The 27,133-nt window shown below is 44.8% G+C and overlaps 1 protein-coding gene across 2 annotated transcripts in view; it reads right to left on the reverse strand.

The window, feature by feature from the left end:
* Nucleotides 1-246: 246 nt before the first annotated feature.
* Nucleotides 247-27,133, reverse strand: part of SAMHD1 (SAM and HD domain containing deoxynucleoside triphosphate triphosphohydrolase 1) — a 65,804-nt gene continuing 38,917 nt past the window's right edge. For both annotated transcript variants that reach the window (XM_084645918.1, XM_084645917.1), the window contains exons 12-16: nt 19,039-19,178; nt 14,253-14,348; nt 5,288-5,392; nt 4,796-4,933; nt 247-2,492 (exon numbers count right to left, since the gene is read on the reverse strand). In XM_084645918.1, the coding sequence (XP_084502044.1) occupies nt 2,364-2,492; nt 4,796-4,933; nt 5,288-5,392; nt 14,253-14,348; nt 19,039-19,178 (608 nt within the window). In that variant the 3' untranslated portion in view covers nt 247-2,363. The remainder of the gene's footprint in view (nt 2,493-4,795; nt 4,934-5,287; nt 5,393-14,252; nt 14,349-19,038; nt 19,179-27,133) is intronic.

The following is a 27,133-nucleotide window of genomic DNA, read 5'->3' on the forward strand; positions in this document are numbered from 1 at the left end:
TAGAGAGGTTTACTGGGCAATGGAATGCAACACCTAGGGAATGTGATGAGGCCCCATTACTGGATACATTCAACACTCTCAAAAGGAGCTTTGGTACTTATGTAATCCCCTCTGGCAGATTCACAGTCCCTTTTTACTGGTCACTATCTTATCTGCCTATTAGCATCCCTCCCCTCGTCTTCAAATACAATCATGTCTATAGACCAAACGTCACATTCTCTTCCAGTAGCATATGATGGTAAAACGTTGCTGGTTCTCTCTTTATTTATTACTCACTTACAATAGCTGAGAATTTGAGGTCACTTTGAGCCATCATGACCATTGTGGCAGCATCTCAGTAACATCATGCTAGGCACAGGTCTCCCATCTGGCTGCTCTGGGAACCTGCCACATGTCTCAACACAGGACATTGCTTCCTTGGCCTTCTAATTGGCCTGAATCCTTATTACCTTTCATGGTGCCTTAAACCTGAATTTGACTCCAATCCAAAATTATTCCTGCTCCAGGGGACTGGGAATAGAGCCAATCTCTCTCTTCCAGCATGAAGAGCTTCCAAAGCACAAGGGACATCACAGCAAACTGATGGAAAAAGTCATTCTAAATTGGGCTCAGACTTGCTTTAGCTATGAATGTCTGTCCTTTAAGAATGCATTGGGCAATTTTCATTTTAACTGTGCATTAACTGTACTATTGATTTTAATACAAACAATCCACACTGCAATTCTATGAAAAAAGTTGTATTAAAATATTTGTATACATTCGTTTTCAGTCAACTCAGGCTCAGTCAGTTTGAACTATAAAAAAAAAAAAAGATCCAGCTCAGAGGTAAAGTTTCACCTTTCAGAAGCAAAGAGCATGGCTCTCTCAAGCAAAAGATTTTCTATAGAACACTCATTAAAATAGTTTCAAATAAGCAAATACCTTGAAGTGACAGCTGTGAAATGAATACATTATTCTGTATGTAATGTTTCAAGTTGCCTTGAATGACAGGGTTTTAGCACAACTGCTTCACTTTCAGTTTGATGAAGTCAAGTACATTCCAGCACTGTTAGAGAGGTGCTTCCCAAGTCTGTGAAGATTTCTGACAACCACCATTTCATCCACCTGTAGATCAGAATCACTGGTAGTGCACTGAAAAGGGGGTTTGTACAACACCCCCCTCTGGTGAACATATGGGCTTCTGCATATTAAGAGAACAGCATACCAGAATTATGGCCTGCCTCCATCTGGTAATTATCAGATGCCATCTCTAGAAGGGACAGTTTAATTAATTTCATGTAACAGAGCTGGTCTCTCACTGAAGACTTATTACACTGATTTTGTATTCGGACCCACTGGTGACTAACACCTGACTTCCAAAGTCAAAGGTTCAGAAAAAGAGGTTAAGGTTGTTTTCTTCGTGTTTCAGGTACTACTTTAAAAAACGGACACAGGCAACTTAAAAATCCCATTTCTGTATGAATATATTTTTTACTTACTATGTTTCGAGGAATCTCTAAATGAAAGACTGGAGGAAAAATCTGCCTAGTTTGTTTGCCCTGTATACTGGACAGCCATTTATCAGTAGTCAAATCGGGTCCCCACCCCATTTGTGCTGTATGACAAGACCCAGGGGAAAGAACATTTAAATGGCAGGAAAAAGTGATTGTAAAGCCACAAAAACACAATCTAAAAAACAGGGTTAAAAAAAAGCGCCACCCCTCACTGACGCACTTTTCACTTCAGTAAGGCTTAAGAAATCTGAGCTATAGGCTTGGCTCTGTCAGAACATGTGACAACACAATTATCTTAAAAGAAAGGGATCTGAAGTAGGGGACATAAAAGAGAAAAAAAATTGGGAAGATCTATACTGTCTATGACATTTGCCCCAGTAAAGGAAGCTGGGCACTTGCTGCTCACATTTCTCTGATTTTAGGGAAATCAAAATCATGTTGAAGTGCAATGCTAGTTACACTACAGCAGTGGTAAAATATTAATTTCCTTTTGGAATTTTATGGCAGTTTGGGGTATTTCAAAAGCCTTCATTTTTAAAGGTACTCTTGCCACACAGCCCCCATACATTCAAGTCAAACACTAGAACAGCAGTTTGTTCGTTCTGCTGCAAGTACTCACTGATCACATATAAAATTCCCCTTTCAATGTCAATGCTCGCAGGGCTTTTAAATCACTATGTTACATACAGGAAACATATAGCAACTTAAAAAACTGCATTATTGTAAACTTGTTCTGTAAAGCTTTTCAAGTAGGTTTTATACAATGTGCTGTTCCCTTTCAAGTATCTTTTAAAGGGATAGAAGGAACAGCGCAAAACTGTTACTGGAAAGGCTTTAAATATTGCAAATAAACTCCATTTAACAAATCAGTTATTGAAAGAGTCTGGTTCTGGATTTTGAAGCTTCCCTGCAGTCATTTGCACTTTGCAATTCATCCTCGTCAGGGTCATTCCAGCTTGGTTTCATTGGAGTTAGTTCAGGGGCGACCACATCACCATCCTAGAAAGTAATTGAAAGGAAGTCGAGAAAAAGTTACCAAGTTTTACAAGCACATTCTTACTTTATTATTTGTCTTACCAGGACCTCATTGTGCTAGGTGCTGTACAAACAGAACAAAACAAGAAGCACAATTTTAGGCTTATGAATAGAAAGGATGAGAAATGAGCCATAAACGGGTCATTATCAATGACTGAGCACTTTGTAGGTGAGAACTCTGTACAAATGTATCCGAGTTGTTCAGCTGGTTCCCAAAGCTTAGTTACCAATAAATCCAGGAAGTAGGTGAGCCAGAAAATACTTAGTGTATTATCACACAAAGTGAGCCCAGTAACCATCCCATTGTCCATCTCAAATTCAGCTGTCCAATACTGCCACAACAAAGTGCTGAGATCCTGCGGCATGGATTACCCACATTCAGTTTTACAGACTTGGCCACGTTTCACCTGTTAAGACACATTACTATGGTGCAATGAACTGGTGTGGTGTAAAGCTGGTTGCATGATAAAATTGATATTGTTAGAAGCATGGAAAGCTTTTTACGAATCTCACATGCAAAGCACATTGTAGAAATTAACTCTGATTTGCTCTCAGAACCCAGAACTGTTACAAAAGGATGAGCCCTAAGGAGACTCACATGCCCAAGATCATGCCTGTGGAAACCATATTCCAGTGGCTGGATTTCTGGAGGTACTGAGCGACCCCCAAGATTAGCTGTGGGTGCTCAGCACCCCTGGAAAACAAGCCCTGAGGCCTAACACACTGGTTTTAGAAATGCTCAATACAAGGTATTATGCTTCGTCACACTGAAGGGATTTAAAGCTCTACATTTTTTATTAAAGGACATGAAACTAATTTGTGATGCGAGTACGTTTCTCTCAGAGCTCCTCCAGACTACATTTCATGCAGGGAAAGGTATTTGAGAAAACATCTAGACCTGAAAGAGCAGATACAGAAAGAGGGGCAGCTTAATACGAGATACAGATTAATTAGCAGCATTCAAAACCAACTGCTAAGAGAAAACCTTTAATTGCTGGAAAAAGACACCTTATCACACTGTCCGTACCGAACTTGATGTACAAGTCACACCTACTAAGGCTTACTGTCCAGAAAACTAGAGGTTCAGTGCACCTTATGCAATGCTATGATTTGCATATTTAATACATGTGAAATACCTAATTTACATTCTCATTTTATTTATAATGGCAAAAATGTCATTTGTTTCCATCATATTAACTACTCTGCTACAGTGATGGACATAAATAATTTTATCAGCTGAAAAACAAGTTTACTGGGAGAAAAGATAGAGGAGGCAAGGGGCAGCACAGGGGAGGGGATGCTGTCTCAGAAATGCCAAGTTAGCTCTATTGATATTACAGGTGCCACCCCGGCAGGCGACTGAGGTTCCTATTTCCTTCAGGATCAGTTTCTGTCTCTCTCAGAGACTGTTTTTGACCCACTGACTCAACATCCCCAAGAGCTGGGACCACAGAGGTGGCTCTGGCCCTGCCCCTATTGCAAAAGCCACAACTGCATAAAGGGCCTACAGTGTGCTCCATCCCCATCACGTCCTGTGGTATCTATGCTCTGGAGTCTGACAAGCAGCAGGGGCAATAGGCTCTACCCACACACAGCAGCAGGGACCTTCGAAACCAGGAATGTTTGGGCAGTCTCTACCCTCTTCCTGTTCAAGACGCCTTGTTTCCCCAGGAGATTGGGGCTCCTGAACAGGAGCCCATAAAAGATCAACAAAAAAAACAAATTAAATTCTCCTGGGGAAACAGGAAGCTTTACAGGCCTGGGAACTGGTCTGAATGATTCCTTAAAGAGATGCCATTGAGCCCCACCGTGGTGGTTTAGGGCTGGTCTACAAACAAAACTTGCACCAGTTAACGAAACCGATGTAAACCCTTGGGTGGATGCTCTTATTTCAGGATAAAAGTGTCTCACTTCAGTTCAATTTACACCTGTTCCCAATCAGTTTATGTTAACCTGATAAAAGCTACCCTTAAACAGAAATAAGAGTGTCCACATGGGTTTGCAGGTTTAAGTTCACTGCTTTGGTTAGAACATTCAGCATTCCTGTGTAGACAAGGCCTTACAGGTAAAAAATCCCTAACAATGCACAGATTTTGAAGGTCCCAAGTCCATGTGCCAAGGTGAGACGCTGAAGGAGTAGGGATTATTTTGGGCAAGCTCTCTGGCCTGTGTTGTACAGGAGGTCTGACTAGATTATCACAATGGTCCCTTTTGGCCTGGGAATGGATGAATCTGTGTGTAGGGGTATTTATAAAGTAGTACGTTACCTGTGGTTTAGTAAAATCCATGTTCATACACCACTGAATAAAACACTTTGTTGCAGCATCTAAACTCTTCTCATCCTTTTTCTTGCAATAAACCCGGACCAGCTGCTCTGCAAATGTCTCTGGCAGAAGCCTTGAAACCTTTTGAATAGAGGAAAAGAAATTATACTGTTTCTTGGAATCTAGAGCCAACTGATCAATGAACTTCAAAATGTTTCCAAATGTAGGTAGAAAAATGTAAGTTCTCATTATAAAGCATAATGTGTACCACAAAATTAGGGAGTTTGACTGGAAAAATTAGTCAGTCAATCTGAAGATAATGAGGAATGGATTTTGGATGGACTGTGTTAAATACTAAGATTCCAGATTGTGGTAAAACTGCACCCCACCACCACACTATTGCACAGAAGTATTTCCACAACCTGTTATATGAAAATTTCCTTCAGAAGCAGGCCGGGCATGTTTGATAAGGGCCCTTGGTAAAGCGATAGCTACCTGTTCTTTCGAAATCTTGACTGCCTGGCTTGGATCAGACTTGCAATAGAAGCGAACTTTATCAATAGGGTTCTGTTCTTTCATTCCATAGTCCATATTGATAACCTTGATGGAGACAATTCAGAAACGGATACAGATGAACAAAACACGGTTACCCACCTTTTACATAACTGTTGATCTTCGAGATGTTGCTCCATTCCATTCTAGGTGTGCTGCACCCAGACGCGCGGTTGAAAACTTTTGCTGCAGCGGTATCCGTAGCGCCAGCTGTGGTGCCCCCTTGAGTGCTGCGCTCCTGCGTCGGTACATCAGGAGCCGCTGGCCTTACGCCCTCTCAGTTCCTCCTTGCCAACAACTCTGACAGAGGGGCAGGAGGAATGGACATGAGCAACACAGCTCAAAGAGCAACAGTTACAAAAGAGGTGGGTAACTGCTTTTTCCTCTTCAAGTGCTTGCTCATGTCGATTCCATTCTAAGTGGCTCCCAAGCAGTATCAACGGAAGTCGGCTCGGAGTTCACCATTTTGCAGGTTGCAGCACTGCTCTGGCAAAGCCAGGGCTGTCTCGAACTTGCTGGGTAAGCGCATGATGAGATGCGAACACGTGAACAGACAACCAGGTAGTGGCTCTACCGATCTCTTGGATTGGTACCTGCGCCAGGAAGGCCACTGATGACGCTTGTGCCCTAGTCGAGTGTGGTCCCACGATCGCAGGCACTTTCGCCAGTTCATAACAGTAGCGGATGCAGGCCGTGATCCAGGACAAAATCCTCTGAGCAGACACTGAGCGACCCTTCATTCTGTCTGCCACCACAACGAACAGCTGTGCTGACTTACAGAACAGCTTTGTCCTGTCTATGTGGAAGGCCAGCGCTCTCCTGATGTCCAGGGTGTGTAGTCTGTGCTCCTCATCTGATGTATGAGGCTTTGGAAAGAAGAGGTAAGTATATGTCCTGGCCAGTATGAAACTGGGAAACGACCTTGGGCAGAAACGCTGGGTGCAGTCACAGCTGGACCTTGTCCTTGTAGAAGACCATATAGGGCGGCTCCAAAGTAAGCACCCTGATCTCGGACACCCTGCAGGCCGACGTTATCGCGACCAGGAACAAGTCCTTCCATGAGAGAAGCAGGAGAGAGCAGGAAGCCAGAGGCTGAAAGAGAGACCCCATGAGCCTCGACAGCATGAGATTTGGGTCCTGGGCGGGGAACGGGATCCCAGACGTGCAGGTAGACACACTCCAGACCTTTCAAAAACCACGCCATCATGTTGTGAGCGAAGATTGACCTGCCTTGGAACAGAGGATGGAAGCCAAGATAGTGGCCAGGTGGACCTTGATCGATAACCGGGACAAACCTTGGAGTTTGAGGTGCAGCAGATAATCCAGTATCTCCTGCCTCAGGGCCTGCTCAGCCCGACTATGCCATTCTGAGGCCCAGCACGTGAGTCTTTTCCATTTGGCCAGATAAGTCGTCTGGTGGAGGGTTTCCTGCTACCCAGCAAGACCTCCTGGACACGGGCCAAGCACGGCCATTCATCCATGCTTAGCGATGCAGCAGCCAAGCCGTCAAGTGCAGCACCTCCAGGTTAGGATGCAAAAGGCTGCTGTGGTTCTGGGACAGCAGATCCAGCCAGAGGGGCAGCTGCAGCGGGGCAGCTACCGAAAGGGTCAGCAACATGCCGAACCAGTGCTCATGAGGCCACACAGGGGCTATTAGGATAATTCTCACCCTGTCTTGCTTGATCTTCACAAGGAATCAATGGCACTGGCGGGAAGGCATACATCAGCGCCCCCAACCATGGAATGAGAAAGGCATCTGAAAGGGAGCCCCTGTCCATTCCCCGGATCAAACAGAACACGTGGCATTTTCTGTTCTGCCTGGATGTAAATAGGTCCACCTGGGGAGTCCCCAACCTCTAGAAGTTTATGCTGACCATCTCCGGATGGAACGACCACTTGTGGAGAGATGAGAAAGTCCTGCTGAGGTGATCCACCAGGACATTACTGGTTCCAGGCCGGTGCGTGGCTACCAGATGAATGGCATGCCACACACAAAAGTCCAAAGGGCAGAGAGCTTCTGGACAAAGGGCCGAAGACCTGGCACTGCCCTGCCTGTTGATGTAATAGATCACGGCGGTATTGTCCGTCAGGACCTGCACCACCTTGTTCCTCAGGTGGGGCAAGAAAGCCTGGCAGGCCAGGCGAACCGCTCTGAGCTCCCTAATGTGGATATGGAAGGCTAGATCGTCCCACAACCAGTGGCCCTGGGAGCTCAGCTCGCCCAGGTGGGCTCCCCAGCCCTGGTCCGAAGCATCGGAGACCAGGGTCAGCAACGGGAACGGGGTTGCGAAGGGGACTCCCTCCAACGCTTACCTGAGGTCCAACCACCAATTCAAGGATGACCTGAGGTGGTCCAGCACCCAGACTATCCGGTTCAGGTCGTGCCTGTTGGGAATGTAGACTGACGCCAGCCACATTTGCAGGGGCCGAAGATGAAATCGACCATGTACGTACATGCGGCCATATGGCCCAACAGCCACAGGAAGGTGTGAACTGTGGTGGGCAGGTGGTTCTTTACATGGGAGATCAGGTCCATCCGACATGGCCTGAAAACGAGCTCCTGGAAGGAAGGCTCTGGCTCGCATGGAGTTGAGAACCACCCCAATGAACTCTATTCGCTGGACGGGCGTTAAGGTGGATTTTTTCTCGTTTATTAACAGGCCCAGGTTGCGGCAGGTGGAACGCACCAGATTAAGGCTCCTCTGCACTTGCTCCCGAGATGGGCCCTTGACGAACCAGTCGTCATGATACGGGAAGACCTGGACCCCTTGATGTCTCAGGTAAGCAGCCACTAGCGCCACACATTTTGTGAACACCCTTGGGGCCGATCAGAGGCCAAAGGCTAGTACTGTGAATTAAAAATGGCATCTGCCCACTATGAAACTGAGGAAGCGCCTGTGACCTGGGAATATGGAAATAAGCGTCCTTTAAACTGAGGGCAGTGTACTAGTCTCCCAGAACCACGGAGGGGATGATGGAGGTCAGGGACACCATGTGAAACTTCAGCTTTTTGAGAGACTTGTTGAGGCGACGCAGGTCCAGGGTGGGTCTGAGGCCCCCTTTTGCCTTCAAGATTAGGAAGTAGTGGGAGTAGAACCCTTTTCCTTTCGTGTCCCAAGGGACCTCCTCCACCGCCCTCAGGCGCAAGATGTTCTCAACCTCTTGAGTAAGGAGAGCTGCTCGTGAGAAGGGTCCCTGAAGAGGGATGGGGCAAGACTGAGGGTGGGAGGGAGGGATGGCCAAAAACTGCAGGATATAGCTCCGAGATACTATGTCCAGCACCCTGCGGTCCGAGGTGACTCGCGACCAGGCTGAACCATAGGGACGAAGATGGTTGAGGAAAGAACAAGGTGGATCTGGGAAATTGACTTGGACATCACTCTCGAGAGCACCTTCAAAACAAATGCTTCTGGCCCCCGGGCTGCTTTACCGGGCCAGGCTGCGTGGGAGGAGGAGGAAGGGTGGTGAGGACTAAAACTTGCGTGTCTATCCCTTCTCCTTGCAGACCCATTGAGGCTGCCAAGACCTTGGTGGCGGGGGTGGCTGGAACTGCTTCTGTGAAGACTGCAGCGTACGCATGACCAGAAAGCGAAGGATGGCCCGAGTGTCCTTTAACCCATACAGCCTCACATCCGTCTGTTCGGAGAAGAGACCATTCCCATGGAACGGGAGGATCTAAATCAAGGGCTGCATCTCTAGGGAAAGACCAGTGGTTTGAAGCCAGGAGCTGCACCTCATAACCACTGCCACCGCAACCACCCTTGCTGCTGAGTCCACAGTGTCCCACACTATTTGGAGGGAGCACATAGCCGCCGCAGTGCCCTCCTCTACCAGGGTGCTGATTCTTGGGCCAAACCGTGCAGGAGGGACTGACTCTTTGAGCTTACAGAGGGAGTCCCATAAGTTAAAACTGTATCTGCCCAAGAGGGCCTGATGGTTTGCCACCCAGAATTGCAGGCTGGCAGTGGAATAAATTTTTCTCCCAAAAAGGTCCAGTCTTTTGGCCTCTATTTCTGGGAGTTAAGCTAGTGTGCCCCTGCTTATCTTTTTTGTTGGCCGCAGAGACAACCAGCGAACCCGGAGGTGGGTGGGTATAAAGATACTCAAACCCTTTGGCTGGGACAAAGTACTTCTTTTCAGCCCTTTTGGAGGTGGGAAGGATGGAAGACAGGGTTTGCCAGAGGCCATGGCAATTTTGAGGACCCCATCATACATTGGTCGGTGCTGCAAACTGTTGCTGCAAGGTGAGTGGTGCGAAAGGGGCATCGTCACGACCGGCACAGCCCCACATGCTCCAGTAAGGCCACTGGCTGTGCTGCCAATGGGGCACCGATGACGGCGTGGCCTCTCGTGCCCAATTGCGCCGGCGGAGTCTGGGTGAGGGGCTGAACTGCTCTTCCGTGCCGGAGGAATCCCCTTCCTGTGACCATGGTGGGGCCGTCGATGCCTGTGTCTGCCTGCCGACCGTTGTCCCTGGAGACCGGTGCCCGGAGTGAGAGGATCAGTGCCGGTATCGAGGGTACTGGTGTCGTGACAGGGAGCACTCCCATAGGGCAGGCAACCAAGACCTGCACCAAGAGGACGATCAGCGGGAGGCCGAATGGTGCCAGTAGTATGGGGACTGGCGCCTCCCCTTAGTCAAAATCTGCATTGAGACAGTGGAGAGCGCAATTGCGGCGCCTGAGGGAGAGCCCTGGAGGATGTGGGCTGCGACTCTGGAGATCTGGGACAAGAGTAGGAGAGCGCTGCCTCACCTCGGGGGATTGGCAGCGCTCCACTGCCCCTTGAGGGGTCTTAGCAGCTGGCTTGTCCTCATAGGGAGCCTTTGCTGTTTCCTGCGGCACGTGTGGTGTCAGCGGCATGGGCGGAGGCCTCTGCTCTCTTGGTGCCGGGGGAGCTTGGGAATGCATCGATGCTGTCAGGAGTTTGGGTCCCCTACTGCTCCTGGGAGTTGGTGGTAGATCCTTTAAGGGGCTAAGGGCGCCAAATGGGGAGATATGGACACGTGGCTCCAGAGTAGGTGGGTGGCCAGAACTGGGTCCTTTGCCCGATGTCCCATGGCTCTTCTTGCCCAGTGCCAGGGAGCCGTGCTTCTTTTTTTCTTTTTGGGCACCAGCACCAGGAATTGGCGCCAGGCAGAGCCCGGTTCCAGGGGTGCGCTGCGCACTGAGGCCGAGGTATTAGGTGAGTCTGCAGGAAGGCTCAGAAGCCAGATGGAGAGCAGCCTCCATGAAGAGAGCCCACAAATGAATATCCCGCGCTGAGTCCTGGGTAGAAAATTTTTTACGAAAACGACACCTGTCCTTCAAATGGGATTCCCCCAAGCACTTGAAGCAGCTTCTGTGGGGGTCACTTACAGGGATAGGCCTATTACAGTCCATGCAGGGCTTAAGCTCCAGAGACTGGGGCATGCCCCGCTGGAGGCGAAGTCCCTGCTGGGACTCTAACTTCTAACTACACTTAAAAGCTACTTATCAGTAACTACTAAGCAAACTGTTTACAAGGTCCTACAGCTTAAAGTCAGAAGAGATGAAACCGCTAGCCCTTGCTATGCAAGGAAATGCACTCCGACTAACCATAGTGGGTGGCAAAAAGGAACTGAGAGGGCGTAGGGCTGGCGGCACCTGATAGACCGATGCATGAACGCGGCACTCAAGGGGGTGCCAGAGCCGACCATACGGACACTGCTAAAGCAAAAATCTCCAACGACCGTGCACATGGGCGCACGGACACCTAGAATGGAATCAACACAAGCAAGCAAGCACTCACAGAAGAATACATATTTTTGGGTAGTTTTTTAGACTTGAGATTACTAAGATTCTAACAAAAGAGACACTATAATTATTAGTAGTTAGAAAATAGCAAGGATTATTCTAAAATATTTGGCACTAACTAATAGTTAATCTTTATGAAAAAACTAAAATTTGTCTCAATTGTTTCATGAAATTAGTTTCACTGATGTGATGAGCTTCAAGAAAGTTGTAAAGTATCACCTTAAAAGTGACCTACAATCAGACAGAGAGGCGTCCAGCAAACAGAGTTGAGGGAAATCTAAAGTGATTTACAGATTACCTTTCAGATATGCTTCAGATCTGTCTATATGTAGTGGTAGCCCTTAAATTTTAATTTTGCCTCGGTAACTTGACAGTGCTGCCACTAGAATATTTTTGGCAGTTGAACCAAGACAATTTTAACACACCAGTGCTGCCTCCACCCAATACATATAATTTTTCTATTTGTTTTCCAGAATATCTGAATTAAGAAAACAGAATTTTTAGGGTGGAGAGGAATGGGGCACAGAAGGCGAGAGGAGAGATCAAATCAATTTCAGCAGTGAAACACTTGCAGAGAAGCATTTCCCTTTTTCCAGTGACTCAGATGTAAATGAAGGCATAGTTTGAGAACAATGGGATTACATCAGTGTGCCTGAGGGCAGCAACTGACTTGCAGAACCTTTAGTATTGGTGGGAATGCATAGACCAGGAAGACCTCTGGTTGCAGGACTGGCCACGACATGACACATTAAGTGCAGATGCAGTAAATGGAAAAACAAATGTTAAACCCTAATGATTTTTTTTTAAGCAAAGTTAACTTTTCCAAGTAGAACTGCTCTGAAAGGGTCTTGACCAAGGTCACACTGCCTATCTGCAGGAATAATGGCTTATAGGAAGACATATTCCAGTCACAAAGGTGTAGCTGGACATTGCACAACCCAAGGGAGAAGGAATGCTTCAGTCTCTTTCTACTTGCAGATGTAATACTTCCGTTATGTTTTTTTTATGCTGGTCTTAGGTAGCTATCCATTTTCAAGGTCACAACCCCCTTCCCAAGTGCAAGTCTTCCACCATGTGGGCCTTAATGTACCACAAGCACACGAGTAATAATGAGATTGCTGTCAGAGCAGGCTGATTCTCAATACTTAGGGCTTGTCTTCACTATCCACGCTGCTGCAATCGATGCAGCGGGTGTCGATTTAGCTGGTCTAGTGAAGACCTGCTAAATTGATAGCAGAGCGCTCTCTGGTCGACTCCAGCTCCCTGAGAAGAGTAAGGTAAGTCCACTGGAGAGCGTCTCCCATTAACGTAGTGCAGTGAAGACACTGGGTTATGTCGACCTAAGCTACGGTGACTCCAGCTACGTTATTCAATTAGCTGGAGTAGCGTAATTTAGGTCAACTTACCCCAGTAGTGAAGACAAGCCCTTAAAAGTAACCCTGCAAAGGTTTTTACATTTAATGATTAGCAAGTATGTCTTCAAGTCCTCCTAATTTTATTTCTCTAAGTATATATGGTGTATGTATTTCATCACTAGCATAAACAGTCAACTACAATTAAATACTAAATTGAGTAATCATTTATATGGTTAAATATGTATTATTATTATATTTTATTTTTAAAATTCCTTCTTTTATTCCTCCTTGAAAATTGTCTCTTGGATACATTCCTGTGTGCTCAGCAGCTCCCGTAATTCTGTTTTCTGTGAAACAGTCCACACTGCAAACCAATGGAACGTGTTAATCACCGACTATTCCAAGTCAGAGGGTTTTCTCATCCCACGCTGTGCTGTGAGACAGCAATGTAACCACTATGCTCAAAAGGTAGCAATTTATAAAAGTGGTAGAGCTGGCTCAGAGAGCATGCCAAGAGCTGTGATGTCAGTAGGGGGAGGAGCCTATATCCCTCTCCCTTGGGTTTTCATGTGAGGAGACTCAGCCATTATTTTTATTTTTTTATTTTTGATAACAGGGGTTTTGCCAGAACTAAGGAAAATAGAGGTGAACCTTCATGGACCACAAGCCTCATTAGATGAAAAATGGAATAAATGCAAAAAAACTTTAGAGGTCATCTTTAACATACTTTAGAGAACACACCAGCAGCCCCACTGCTGGGACTGGATGGCATTTTCCCATTATCTTTTTCAGCAATATTAGTTTAGAAAGGCTTTGAGCTGTTAAGTTAGATTTGTAAGGCAGTCAAACTGCCTTCTGTGTTTTGGTCTCCCTCCCCTACTGGGAGAAAAACTTGTCCTGAGTGAAGCATTGTGTTAGCACCAACTATTCCTAGGAAACAAGACTGACAATCCAAATCCACACACACCAACTGATAGGTGAAAGCAGCAGGTATTGTTTTCTGCCAGGTCCAGAAGAGGTGAATTTATCATACCCATAATTTCTAACTGTATAATTTAAATCCATTGTGACTTTTGAAATTCAGTTTTTGTGAAGGACACTACAGAAACTATTATATTTCACAAAAAAGTCTACTGCAGTTGTTTTTAAGTTGTGGTCACTCAATACTTGCTAGCAGTCTGCAGAAAACTGGCAGGGCACATGGTGCTGTGACCACCACTCATTGCTTCTACAAGCATTCAAGGCTCTTCTTTACAAAAACTAGTAGCAAATGTTACAGAAGAGGAAATAGGAAGTGCTTTCAGGGAGCAGAGCCAGCAATGGAACAGCTAAAAAAGTAACTAAATGCTTTCCTAACACTTCTTTTCCATTGCCAAAGGGATATTACATGACAACAAATTGTATTGTGGACACCTCTCTTCCCAGGGATTGCATAGCCCATTTTCTTCTCCAATCTTAACACGAGCCACATTATGAAAAAGTTTGAGAACCCTTGATCTATAGGCTTCAGGAGTAATACATACAGGGAAACTGCTAGGCACCAGATACCAACTGCGTACTCCACACAGGGGTGGGAATGCACCGAGGGTTACCTTATGCCTTATATTGTCCCTGAATTGTGTAATTAGTGTGAATGGGACAAACTGCTTTCTTATTTTGAATATAAAGTATACTCAGCTTTATTTGAAAACTTTTACATGGTACACTTGGCCCTTTGTGATACAGAAATGAAGACAGAGTATGTTTTACACTAAGTTTACTCTGAAAGGACATACTTACATCAACTATAAAGTCTTCAGCATTCAATTCAATATCCTGAGGTGCATTCTTTGGTCTGGAAGCAACAATGTCAGCTGGCAGCCTATCATACTGCTCCTGAGAAAGAGAGAACACTTTTAATTCTATTCAAGCACTACCAGTTCCAGACCTGTGCAATTGAACCCATATATATCTGGAGAGAACGCTGCCATGCAACAACAAGGCTGGTTGAGATAAGGCTAGATTACTTTATTACTTAAAATACCAGCATTTTTAATGTAAATAATTCACTTTTCAAAAGAAAAGTTCAAGTGAAGATTTTCACCTGCATTAATAGACCATGACTACAGCTGAAGATTGTTCACATGACCAGGTGAAGCTATACAGAAAGTGCTTCAGCAGAGGGAATAAAACCTGCATGAAAGACTAACTTTGAAGTATGTACGTTTTCCATGATAATTGTGTGACTTTTAGCCAGAGATACAAGCTATTATGTTGGTGATTTTAGATGGTCCCTTAGAGAGTCACAAACATCTTTAGTGCCTAGGGCAATCTACTAGCCCTCAAACAAAAAAAAGTTGACCTCGAGGGGACTACAGTGCCCTGAACATGTACCTTTAAGCACATAATCTATGTTCCTATTAAACAGGTCAACTTCCTCAACTCCTCATTCTAAACAGGAAAACAGACACACTCAATATTTCTTACAGAGTCTGTTTGCAATATTGACAATGGATACAAGTATGTATTCCAAAACTGCTGGGAATCTGCCTGTTTCTGCTGCTATCAGGGTGTCATCACACAATGAAGGAAAGGGCTGTTGAAGAGAGAGCTCTTACTCCCCAAACAAACTTAATTTAATACCAGAACTGTTAGAGGTAGCTACCTATAACACTTTTTAAACAAGTATCGGGGGGTAGCCATGTTAGTCTGTATCCACAAAAACAACGAGGAGTCTGGTGGTACCTTAAAGACTAACAGATTTATTTGGGCATAAGCTTTCGTGGGTAAAAAGCCACTTCTTCAGATGCATCTGAAGAAGCATCTAAACAAGTGTCTCAAGGATGAAAGCCATCCTTTGAAAGTAAAAGACAATGGTTTGGAATTTGAATTACTTTCCAACCAGATAAATTCTGACTTATGAACCATTAGTAAGTGGAGTTGATAGGAATGCCTATGATTAAGGCTGCCCAACACATCCCATTATAAGACATTGTTTTCAGGAGTTTATAAAACTTTGGCAAACTAACCATTTGGACTGAAATTCTCCCTGCCAGGTGTCTGCCTCAGACTGAATTTGTTTGGAAGGTTTCAGCAAAAAGGGTTCAGCTGTTACTAAGAATGAGACTACGGAAAAATGTCATTCCCCCTATGCCCTCCCCATGCCCAGTTAAAAATTGTATAATCATTTTGTTGAGAAGCTCTTGCACCTCCAGCCTTTGGAGGAAGAGCGTGAAATTGGGGTGTGTGTGTGTTGGGGGTGGAAGGAGCACTCTGGTGTCAGGGATAGGCCTTTTGCTGTTCCTGTGAAAAACTGACCACAATTTGACCAAGTTATAAACCTCTGAAAAAAATCTCTTTGCATGTGCTTAGTAGAGACTAGTTAGAGTTTGGCACCTAAATTATATGAAGATTCTGTCTGTACTGAGCATGCTCCAGCTCAGGGTTGCAGAGGCTAAGCAAGACTTGTTTGCAGTTGCTACTGCCAGTTGCAGGGGACTGTTGTGGGGCCAGGCATCAGAACTAAGAGCTGAGATTCTCTCTCCTGTGCTCTCAATACTTCCACTGCGGGCACCCAGGCAGTGAGGAGGTAGAAACTGCCTGATTGGAATGCAGAAAAGACAAAGCACTGACCTGGGCATGGCAATGGAGGGGGTATACTGGTACTGGGAGCTGGTAAAGTTGCAGGGGCAGACAAGGAGACTGGGACTGGCTGGGCAAGAAAACTGGGACAAGCAGCTGAGGGGTGGAAATTAGTAATTCTGTCTTCATGCCAAGGTTTAAATTGTGTGTGTCAAGGTTCCTTCCCCACTCTGAACTCTAGGATACAGATGTGGGGACCTGCATGAAAGACCCCCCTAAGCTTATTTCTACCAGCTTAGGTTAAAACTTCCCAAGGCAAAAGTCTTTGCCCTTGGATTAGGTAAAACGCTGCCACCACCAAGTGCTTTAACAAAGATCCAGGGAAAAGGACCACTTGTAGTTCCTATTTCCCCAAAATATCCCCACAAGCCCTTACACCCCCTTTCCTGGCAAGGCTTGAGAATAAACAAGATAAACACAAACCCCTTGGATTTTTAAGACCCAAAAAACCCAATCAGATTCTTAAAAATCAGAACTTTATTAGAAGAACAAAAAAAAAAAAAAATAGATGAGAGAGCAACTCTGTAAGATCAGAATGGAAGATAATCTTACAGGCAGTCAGATTCAAAACATAGAGAATCCCTCTAGGCAAAACCTTAAGTTACAAAAAGACACAAAAACAGGAATACACATTTCCTCCAGCACAGCGAATTTCACCAGCCAAAAAACAAAGAAAACCTAATGCATTTTCTAGCTAGATTAACTAACTTTACAGGAGTTGGAAGGCTTGCATCCTTGATCTGTTCCCGGCAAAGGTATCACACAGACAGACAAAAACCTTTTTTCCCCCCTCCAGATTTGAAAGTATCTTGTCCCCTCACTGGTCATTTTGGGTCAGGTGCCAGCGAGGTTACCTTAGCTTCTTAACCCTTTACAGGTGAAACGATTTTGCCTCTGGCCAGGAGGGATTTTATAGCACTGTATACAGAAAGGTGGTTACCCTTCCCTTTATATTTATGACAGTGTGCAATAAATAAGGCCTGGAAACCACACACTGATGGATGAGAAAAAATGTTAAATAATGTCTCATTTAGTAAGCATCGTCCATTCAATGCACTGAATGAGGGAGGGATTCCATGGAAAAAATAGTATTTGACCATGTAATTAAAGATTATATCATAACACATACACACAAAGGGTCATTTCTTACATGGCTGACTGACTTTGCAACCTTAATCTTTTAATGTAATGCATGGGTCATTTCCAAGGCTTTTAAAAAAACAAAGTGTAAAAGAAATGTCATCATGTAGCATCACATTGATAGCCACACATTTCATCAGCAGGCTTTGAACTTTTAGATCCACCACACAGACCTCTGCCACTTGAGCTAATGGAGTAACTGAGATAGCAGTAGTAGGTTGTCTTTCTCTATGTTGACCAGCACTAGGGGGAGAGATACTTTGCCAGTGGGTTTCACAGATTTGCTGACAGCAGACGAATGAAGAACCGCTGTAATTTTGGGTCCAAATCCAGGTTCTGTGGGAATGTGCTTTAATGGTCACGAACTATTGTCCATTCCCTCTGGCTCCAAGCATGACCCCTTCTACTCTGTCCCCTCCAACCTATTCTTGTCCCCATCCTCTCTCCTAATCTCAGGCTCCCTCTTCATTCTTCTCCCCAACCCACTGGCTCCCAGTCTCTCCCACCCCCAATATTTCAGTCAGTATCTCCCCTCATCCCCACAGGCTCCTTGTTCCAAACTACACTCTTCTCTGTTCCCCAGGACTGGCTCTTGTCACCCAGCTGCATTTGGGTCAGACTGTTTCCTCCTCCATGCTGCTTGGGAAACAGAAAGGAGTATCTGGAGTACAGGAGAGAGTCTCCCTGCTCTCAGTTCTGATGCTCAGAGGCCCCTAGCAGCAGCCATTGCAGGCGCAGTCCTGCTCAACCCCAGCAGTCATGGGCTGGAGTATGCTCAGAAGAGGCAAAACCTTTGGACAAATTTGTGGTCAAAGTAAGCAAGTCTCTACTGAGCATGTGAGAGTCTAGATTTTTCAAAAGGTTTTCAAGTTGGCCAAATTTGGGCAGATTTTCTCCAGGGAATCTCCCTTGTCAATTTTCAAATCCCTGCACCAAAGCACGCGTGCAACAGAGCTTATAAATAAAGTAGCTGAAGGGTTTAAAAAAAAAAAAAGACAAAACATTTCCCTCTATTCTTATTCTCTGAAACCACCACATCATTTTTGCTGAAATTTTCTAAACCAGTTCAGACAGTGGCAAGACACCCAGCATACAAAATTTCAGCCCAAACAGGTAAAGTTTGGCAAAGTTATAAACAAATGAAAAGAGTGTTTTATAATGGGACATGCTGGGCAACTTTAAATATTGGCAGCAGTACCAGCTCAGTCTAGAATATTTCAGCGTACTATATTAAATTGATATTGACTGTTTTTGAAATAAACAGCTATGCTGAGCCTGAGAAGTAGATAGTGACTAAGGTTGAGAATTTATACCCCCGCAAGTCAAGAAATTCAGAAGTTATATCTCACGTGAATGTAAACTCAGCCATACCACTAAAGCCACTCTGACAACAACTTGGAGCCAAAACTACACCAGAGTCTCATTACTCTGCTGAACGGTTTTACCGTTTCCTTGTGTTCAAATGTTCTCATTTGGTTTTTTGGCCGAAGCGATGCTTTTCCACATATTTTTGCAGAACACGTTATTTCAAATAAAAATATCCTGAAACAGTCCTCAGCTCAGCAGTTGATCTTTTTTATCCAAATCTCTTATCCTTCCCCCAGCTTCCTCCATGTAACAGCCCTTCACCCACTTACTGGCTGAGTTTTGAAGAAGACAGGCCATTTACCATTGGCCCAGGCAGTTTTAGGAATGAGAGCAGAATAGAGACAAATCAGCAGAATAGTCAGAAGTGCATATTTAAAAGAGGCAGCAGAATTTGGAGCCCTCTATCAATAGAGATTGGATTGAGAACACTGTTTACCTCTGTAATTTCTTTTCCTGGTTCAGTCCGAGTCTCTCCTAAATACTTGTATAGATCGCGAAGCTCTATTTTACGCAAAATTTCTCGTGCCTCTGTCAGCTCTTTATTACTAGAGTACAGAATCTCCAGAAAGATGTTATCTGTCAAAGTTAAATACATTTCATTTACATAGCCATGTACCCATTGTTACAGCAGAGAGATGTGCATCTGTGAACATATCTCTATATAGAAAGCCTAACCCATGTGCCAAGAAATGAAAACACCATTTTCAAAGAGTTAGCCAGTACACTAACTCAGTGGTCTCCAAATTTTTTTGATCGCGCACCCCATCAGTAAAAAAATTTTGAGCACGCACCCCAAATTTATGTATATTTATGTATCAATTATATACATGTACGACTGTACTAATATATTATGTAAATTATAAAACATACACAACATAGAAATAGAAAAAATAGAAATTAAAAAAGATGAGAAAGATGAAATAAACAATATTTTTTAAATAATTTATTTTATTTTATTTATTAACAATACAAAAATCCTTTTTGCTCTCACTAAAAAAATATTATTAATATTTTTAGTGAGAGCAATGTGATGGAATATGCTTTATTATTTTTGAAAATCTTGGTTCTACACTTCGTGATACAGTGGGCGCTCAGGGTGGGGTGCAGGGTCTGGGTGGGCGCTCAGGGCGGGGGTGAGAGAGGAGGCTCAAGGCGGGGGCAGGAGGTGCAGAGCACTTACCTGGGGCAGCTCCTGTTTGGTGCATGGGGCGTGCAGTTGGCTCTGCGCAGCGCAGCACCGCCCCCATGGCCACGATGCTGGGAGCTGTGATTCTGGGAGCTGCCCCCACACCACAGGCAGGGCCACCCGGAATGCAGGGGCTTTAGGGGCTTCATGGCCCTGGGTTAAGGGGGCCCCGGGGCCCTGGCCTGCAGCTCTAAAGCCCTTTTTGGAATGCAGCCCTGCAAGCACGGGCAGGAGGACTCAGGAGGAGCAGGGTCAGCTGCACAGCCAGCGGCTGGAGAGAAGCGGCGCTTTCCCCTTCAAAGAGCCGCTTCTCTCCGGCCGGCTTTGAAGGGGAAAGCGCCGCTTCTTTCTGGCCACAGGCTGCACGGCTGCCCCTGCTCCTCCACGGGCCAGAGGACTCAGGGCCGCTCCTCCCCACTTTTTTCCCCCTCTGGCGGTGCTCCTCCTGCCACGCCGCCCTTTTGCTCCGGCGGTGCTCCTCCTGCTGCACCCCCCAATCGATCGTCTTGAGCACCCCCTGGGGTGCGCACACCCCACTTTGGAGACCACTGAACTAACCTAACAATTTCAAAGTTCCTTCCAGAATAGCGTAGGCTGCCACAGGCTTTTCACAATACTATTAGCATCAGATTGAAAGAAGAGGGTTGCTGACCTCCCAACCCCAGGACAGAAAGTTTAACAGCTTCAAGCTAACAACCCTCTTTCATTCCAGGTCATAGCACATCCCAATTCATCCATTCAACATGCATCGGAAAATGCCAATCCCCAGAATTACGGAACTAACACAAGCCTATTTCCTAAAATAAGGTATGGAAAATGCTGCATGTTAGGGGGAACTGAAGTATGCCAACTAACTTAGATCAAGCAGTTTCATTATGTACACAGGTACAGTGTCTCAGACTATGGATGCTGGCAACCAAACTCCATTTCTAATCCCTCAAACTGGACACTAGTGCAACAGTGCCGGATACATTTTTACCTGAGACATGCTTTCCAAACAGCAGGGGAATAACTGGTTCTTTTATATGCATTGTCTATATGTAGAACGTATTCCCCCCCCTTTGGTGAGCATGCACCCCACAGACTTGTGCTTGGATTCTTTCAGGTAACAGTGTCTGTGTGGGGCTGCCTGTACCCTGAGAGTCCTAAAGGGTGGGTGACCCCAACCATCCCCTCAGTTCCTTTGCTAATACAAAATCCTGGTGCTACCAGACAGGAAGCAAAGTATCAGGAAAAGGAGGGCAGGTCGTGGAATATATGGACTATACATCTCAAAAAACCACAGTTGCTGTAAGGTAGTAACCATTTCTTCTTCAAGTGCTTGTCCATATATATTCTACTGTTTGATTCACAAGCAGTGACCCAGATCACAGGATGTGGGTGCTTGGAGTCTATTTATAATACAGCTGTGGCAAAGTGAGCATCAGATCTTGATGATTCTATGGAGTAATGTTGCATAAGTGTACGCACAGAATTCCACTACCGGAACACTTCTCAAAGAAGCTGCAGAAGCTGCTTGAGCCCTGGTGGAGTGGACTGTAGTCCTCAATGGTGGGTCTAAATAAGCTATTTCATAGCATAACTTAATGCAAGTAAAAATCCAATTCAGTCATCTCTGGGTTATATAGCCTAATGTGCAAAAGCTAAAATTAACCGAGGTGAAGCCATGAATGGCTTAGTCCTATCGAGATGTATTGTGGGTCCTATCCTACTTAAGTATTTAGCTTTTCCGTTGTTGGAATGTGGCTTGGGTAAAGAACACAGATAGGTGTATTACTTGATTCCGATGGCAATCAGAGACAACCTTTGGTAAAAATGTTGGGTGAGCCCTTAAGGTCCCCCTGTCCCTAAGAAATATTGCGTGTGGAGGGCCCACCATGAGTGCTTGTAATCTCCCACCCTTCTAGCTGATGTTACTGCCACTAGGAAGGTTAGTGACAAGTGGAAGAGGAAACATAGCCCGGGGGTTTAATGCATCCTTTGAGCCATCAACAGGTTGACACCCAAGGAGGGGGAGACTCCCTGAATAGTGGAATATATGCACATAAGTGCCTTCAGGAATCTAGCTACTGCAGGGTGTGAGAATGTTGAGTGACCCTGCATGAGAGAATGGAAAGCTAAAATGGCTGCTGTGTGGATCTTAAGGGAACTTCTAGACAAACCTTGAATTTCTCAAGGACAGGAGGTATTCCAGTATATCAGGTATCTGAGCTTGAGATGAAGGTAACTGATGTTGATGAGTCCAACAGTGAAGCTTAGCTTCTGTTGTCAGCTGGCCTGCGTGTGTGTGCTCTCTCCATACGCTGTACCAACCCTGCGCAGATAGGTGGCCCAGCAGATCTCAACAGCACTTCCAAGACCACAGACTCAGTTCGGTGATCAAGGAGCTCAGGCAGGTTTATTGCCCTCAAGACACAATACTAGTGCCTGGCAGACTCTACGGGGACACTAACACATGAGTGTCCAGGAGCAAGGACTCAGCTCAGTCAGCAATGGGACTTTCCATTGCCCCCTAGGCCAGACAAAGACACCCCTCCTATGATTTCTCTTTTATACACTGATACAAACAAGTTATGTATTACTCTTCAGATGTGGTTAGTTAACACCCTACACTTTGTACCTGTTGGTTCAAACAAAACATCTCCATTTATTACCCTGTCATCCTGACTTTATCTTTAGGAGGGGTCAGTGTGTACCATCTTCGGGAGTGTGTTTATACCATAACTTTATATCAGGATGTGCTTGTATTAGCCTTCTGGGATGTATTTATGTGAATACCTAATGCCCAGTACTTCTTAGAAATGCCTGTGTTTTAGCAATGCCAGCCATATTCTTGCAAAGTTCATGTACCGGACAGCAAACTTTTAAGCAGACACTTGCTTTGTAACAGGGCCTGACTCTTGCTGATTTTGGTTCAGGCCTCAGGTCTTGCACCAGGCCCCATGTTCCAGGCTCTCTTTCTACTACAGCTTCCATTTGGCTGAGAAAGCATGCCTTACTGAGTCTTCTCTACTGTGGTTAAGAATATGTTGTACTTCTGATGAGCAGCTCCTCTCTACTGCTATTAACCAACCAGCATCCATGCTGTGAGGTACAGGGAAGTTTGATCCAGATGGAGGATTTGCCCCTCCCTTTGCAATATCACTTATGGCTGAAGAGGTAACTGGACTGGAGCTCGAACGAAGAGATTCACTAAGTCTGAGAAACAGAACTGCTTCAGCCAGACACCAGCATGGTCATCTTGGTGGAGTCCTGTCTCAATTTCTCAATGACTCTTGGGATTAGTGGAATTGAAGGGTATGCATATGTTAGATCCAGAGCCCATGGCATCAGGATGCATCCGACAAGAGATACCCAAGCCTGGCCTCCTCTGGAGCAGAACCTGTGACTTTTTTTGATCTGTTGCATATAAATCTATAGCAGGTTGACCTCACCTGGTGAATGTGTCCTGAATGATTATATGCTACAATGACCATTCATGGTTGATTGAAAACTGTCTGCTGAGGTGATCTGCCGGAACATGCTGCCAGCCTGCTAAAAGCACTGTGGGAATAATCTCATGTCACAGGCATCAATTCCAAAGGCAATTTGCTTCTCGACAAAGAGGGGTGAATCCTGCTCCCCCTTGCCTACTGATATAAAACACAGCTGTAATGTCAGTCATGATCAGAAAGGTTAAACCTCTCAGAGCTGGTAGGAATGCTGTACAAGCTTGATGAACAGCCCTTAGCACTAGGATGTTTATATGTAACTAGGCTTCCTGAGATCATAAACCTGGTGTCAGAAGATTGCATAGGTGGCTGCCCATCCAGCCTGGTGGCATCTGTTACCAGAGTCTTCTATGGCAATGGTGCAGAGAAGGAAGCTCCCTTGCATACTTTTAGGGGGTCCTCCTACCAGTTCAATGACAGAGCTTCTGGAAGGACCTGCACCCTTCATCTTTATGTGTCTGTCAACCACCCTTATATGCATCAAAGTTGAGGTCTGGCATGCTGAGTTATGTAAATGAACGAAACCATGTGCCCCAGAAGTCTGAGAAATTCTTACAGACATCTGAGGTACTTGCAGGTGGTTAACCAGATTTATTATGGCTTAGAGTCTTCCCTACGGCAGACAGACCATTGCTGTAATAGAGGTCTGAACGACACCTATAAATTCTACCTTTTGACCAGAAATTAACACTGACTTCTTGCTGACACTGTCCTCAAGAGGCAAAAAGACAAAGACTCTGCTTTATGGAGTTGGTCACCTCTTGTAGAGACTTTCCCCAAGTAAGCCAGTTGTCTAGTTGAGTCAAACCTGGACTTCTCAATTCATCAGGTAAGCTACCACTGTCACAAGGCGTTTGATAAATACCCTGGGCACTATGGATAGACCACGTAGCAGTATTCTGTACTAGTAGCATGAATTGCCCACCTGGAACCTTAGGTATTTCCTGTGGTAAGGTGGACTGCTATATGAAAGTCAGTATTCAGGAGGTCAAAATCTGTGTACCAGTCCTGTGGATCAAGAGAAGGAATTATAGAGGCCAGGGTAACCATCCTGAGCTTGAATCTGAATGAAGGTGTTCAGCTGTCTTAAGTCCAGAATAGGGCACCATCCCCCTTTTTTCCTTAAAGTAATGGGAATAAAAACTCTTCCCCTTGTACTCTTCAACTACTACTTCTACTGCTCAGAGATTTAGAAGTGACTGCACTTTTTGATGCAGCATACTCTTTGACAGGGATCCCTGAAAAGGGATAAGGAAGGTGGGTGAGTGATGGGGAGAGTCTGGAATTAGATGGCATATCTCATCTCTATGATTTCTAGGACCCAGCGGTCCATAATGAAGGTGTTCCAGATCACATGAAAACAAAACAAATCGTTCCTTAACTGTAAGGACATAAAAGAAAGATCCAGCAGAGGCTGTATGCTGCTTTTGACCAAGGAGACAAATTTGCTGCCTTGATGAACTTGCTGCAGGATGGGAAGATGATGCAGTCGAAACAGATGATTTCCTTCTTTGAAAGAGCTGATGCAGATGGTCTGAGCTGTGCAAAGTAGGGTTGCCTGGAGTATGGCTGAGGCCTGATTTGCTTCCTTTTTGAAGCAAGTATTCCAGAGACCTGAGGGTTACTATAGAGTCTTTTAGAGGATGATCAGTCCTTGGGTTAAGAAGGTGCATCCACCACACAGCAGATCATCTACTGTTTGCACCTCTTTTGGGATGCCAGATTGGAACAAAGAGGACCCTTCTCATGGCAACTGAGGTGGCCATAGATCTGGGTGCTGTGTGGGATGCTTGAAGATCAGTGCACATCACTGTGCAACCAAGATTTTAATTCCTCTGAGGTCAAGAAGGATTAATGTCAGAAAATTGGGAGATAAGAGTCCCAATGTAATTAGCCATTTCATCAGCGAAGACTGATGACTGGCAATCTTCATCTGCAGCTTGGTTGATGAGTATTTTTAGCAGCTGAATAAATCTAAAGTTTTGGGATCGTTGTCCCAAGTTGTTGATTTCAGCAGACCTTGATGCTTTGTCCTCTTATGGATTTGCTGCTTCAATCAGTGAGCCGGACACAGAGTACAGAATTGCTCAAAGGTTGCTAGGAGCACCTGGCAACACCGATTTGCCCATTTGGTGTCGGCACCAAGGAAGCAGGCATTTGCCAAAGCAGCTTGGCTGGCTCCAAAAAGCCCTCCCTGATGGGCACTACAAGGTGCCCTGGCATGGAGGTATGTAAAATATCCAGGAGCTTGCAAGACTTGCCCTGGACAGCTTCCACTGGAATCTCTACTATGTCCACCATCCTGAGAGGAATGGAGTACCTACCTCATGAGAGCAGACTTTAAGGAGCTTGGCTTGTTTAGCCTAACAAAATGAAGGCTCAGAGGAGATACAATTGCACTCTATAAATTAGGGCTGTCAAGCAATTAAAAAAAATAATCACAATTAATTGTGAGATTACAAAAATAGTCATAATCAATCACAATTTTAATCACACTGTTAAACAATAATAAAATACCAATTTAAATTCAGCATGGAAGCATGTCCTCTCGAATTGTGGTCAAAGCATGAAGGGACATATGAACATTTAATATATCTGGCAGTGCACGTAAATACCTTGCAACACTGGTTACAACAGTCCCATGGAAATGCCTGTTCTCACTTTCAGGCAACTTTGTAATTAAGAGGCAGACAGCATTATCTCCCGTAAATGTAAACAAACTTGTCTGTTTTAGCGATTGGCTGAATAAGAAGTAGGACTGAATGGACCTGCAGGCTCTAAAGTTTTAGATTCTTTTTAAAAAAATTTATAACATAGCACTCAAAAACAAAACAAATTCTACATTTGTGAAGTTACACTTTCATGATAAAGAGATAGCACTACAGTACTTAAATGAGGCGAAGTGAAAAATACTCATTTTTACAGTGCAAATACTTGTAATAAAAAAATATAAAGTGAGCACTGTACAATTTGTATTCTGTGTTGTAACTGAAATCAATATTTTAAAATATAGAACATCCAAAAATATTTTTGGAATAAATTTAAATTGGTATTCTATTATTAACAGTGCAATTAAAACTGTGATTGTTGTGACTTCTTTTTTAATCTAGTTAATTTGTTTTGTGTTAATCGCTTGTGTTAACTATGATTAATTGACAGCCTTACTATAAATAAGGAGGGAGAGAGAGAAGCTATTTAAGTTAAGGGCCAATGCTGACACAAGAACAAATGGATATAAACTGACCAACAAATGTAGGCTTGGATTTAGACAAAGATTTCTAACAACCAGTGGAGTGAAGTTCTAGAACAGCTTTCAAGGGGAGTATTGGGGGAAAAAACCTAATTGGCTTCAAGGCTGAGCTTGATAAGTTTATGGAGGGGATGGGTATGATGAGGCTGCCTGCAATGGCATATGCCCCATCTGTGACTACTATCAAATATCTCCAAAGGCCAGAGATGGGACACTAGATGGAGAGGCCCCTGAGTTGCTACAAAGAATTCTCCTTCAGGTGTCCAGTGGGTGGGTCTTGCCCACATGCTCCAGGCCTAAATGATCACCATATCTGGAGTCAGGAAGGAATTTTTCTTCAGGCCAGGCTGGAAGAAACCCTGCAGGTTTTTCACCTTCCTTTGCAACACAGGGCACAGATCACTTGCTGGCTTGAATTAGAGCATATGGTGGATTCTCTGTAACTTGAAGTTTTTAAATCAAGATCTGAGGACTGCAGTAACTCACCCAGAGGTTATAGGCCTATTTCATGAGTGGGTGGGCGAGGTTCTGTGGCCTCCAATGTGCAGGATATCAGACAGATAGATGATCACGATGGTCCCTACCAGCCCTAAAGTCTATGAGT

Source organism: Lepidochelys olivacea, assembly GCF_965140295.1.
Source record: "Lepidochelys olivacea isolate rLepOli2 genome assembly, chromosome: 13".
Lineage (NCBI taxonomy): Eukaryota > Metazoa > Chordata > Testudines > Cheloniidae > Lepidochelys > Lepidochelys olivacea.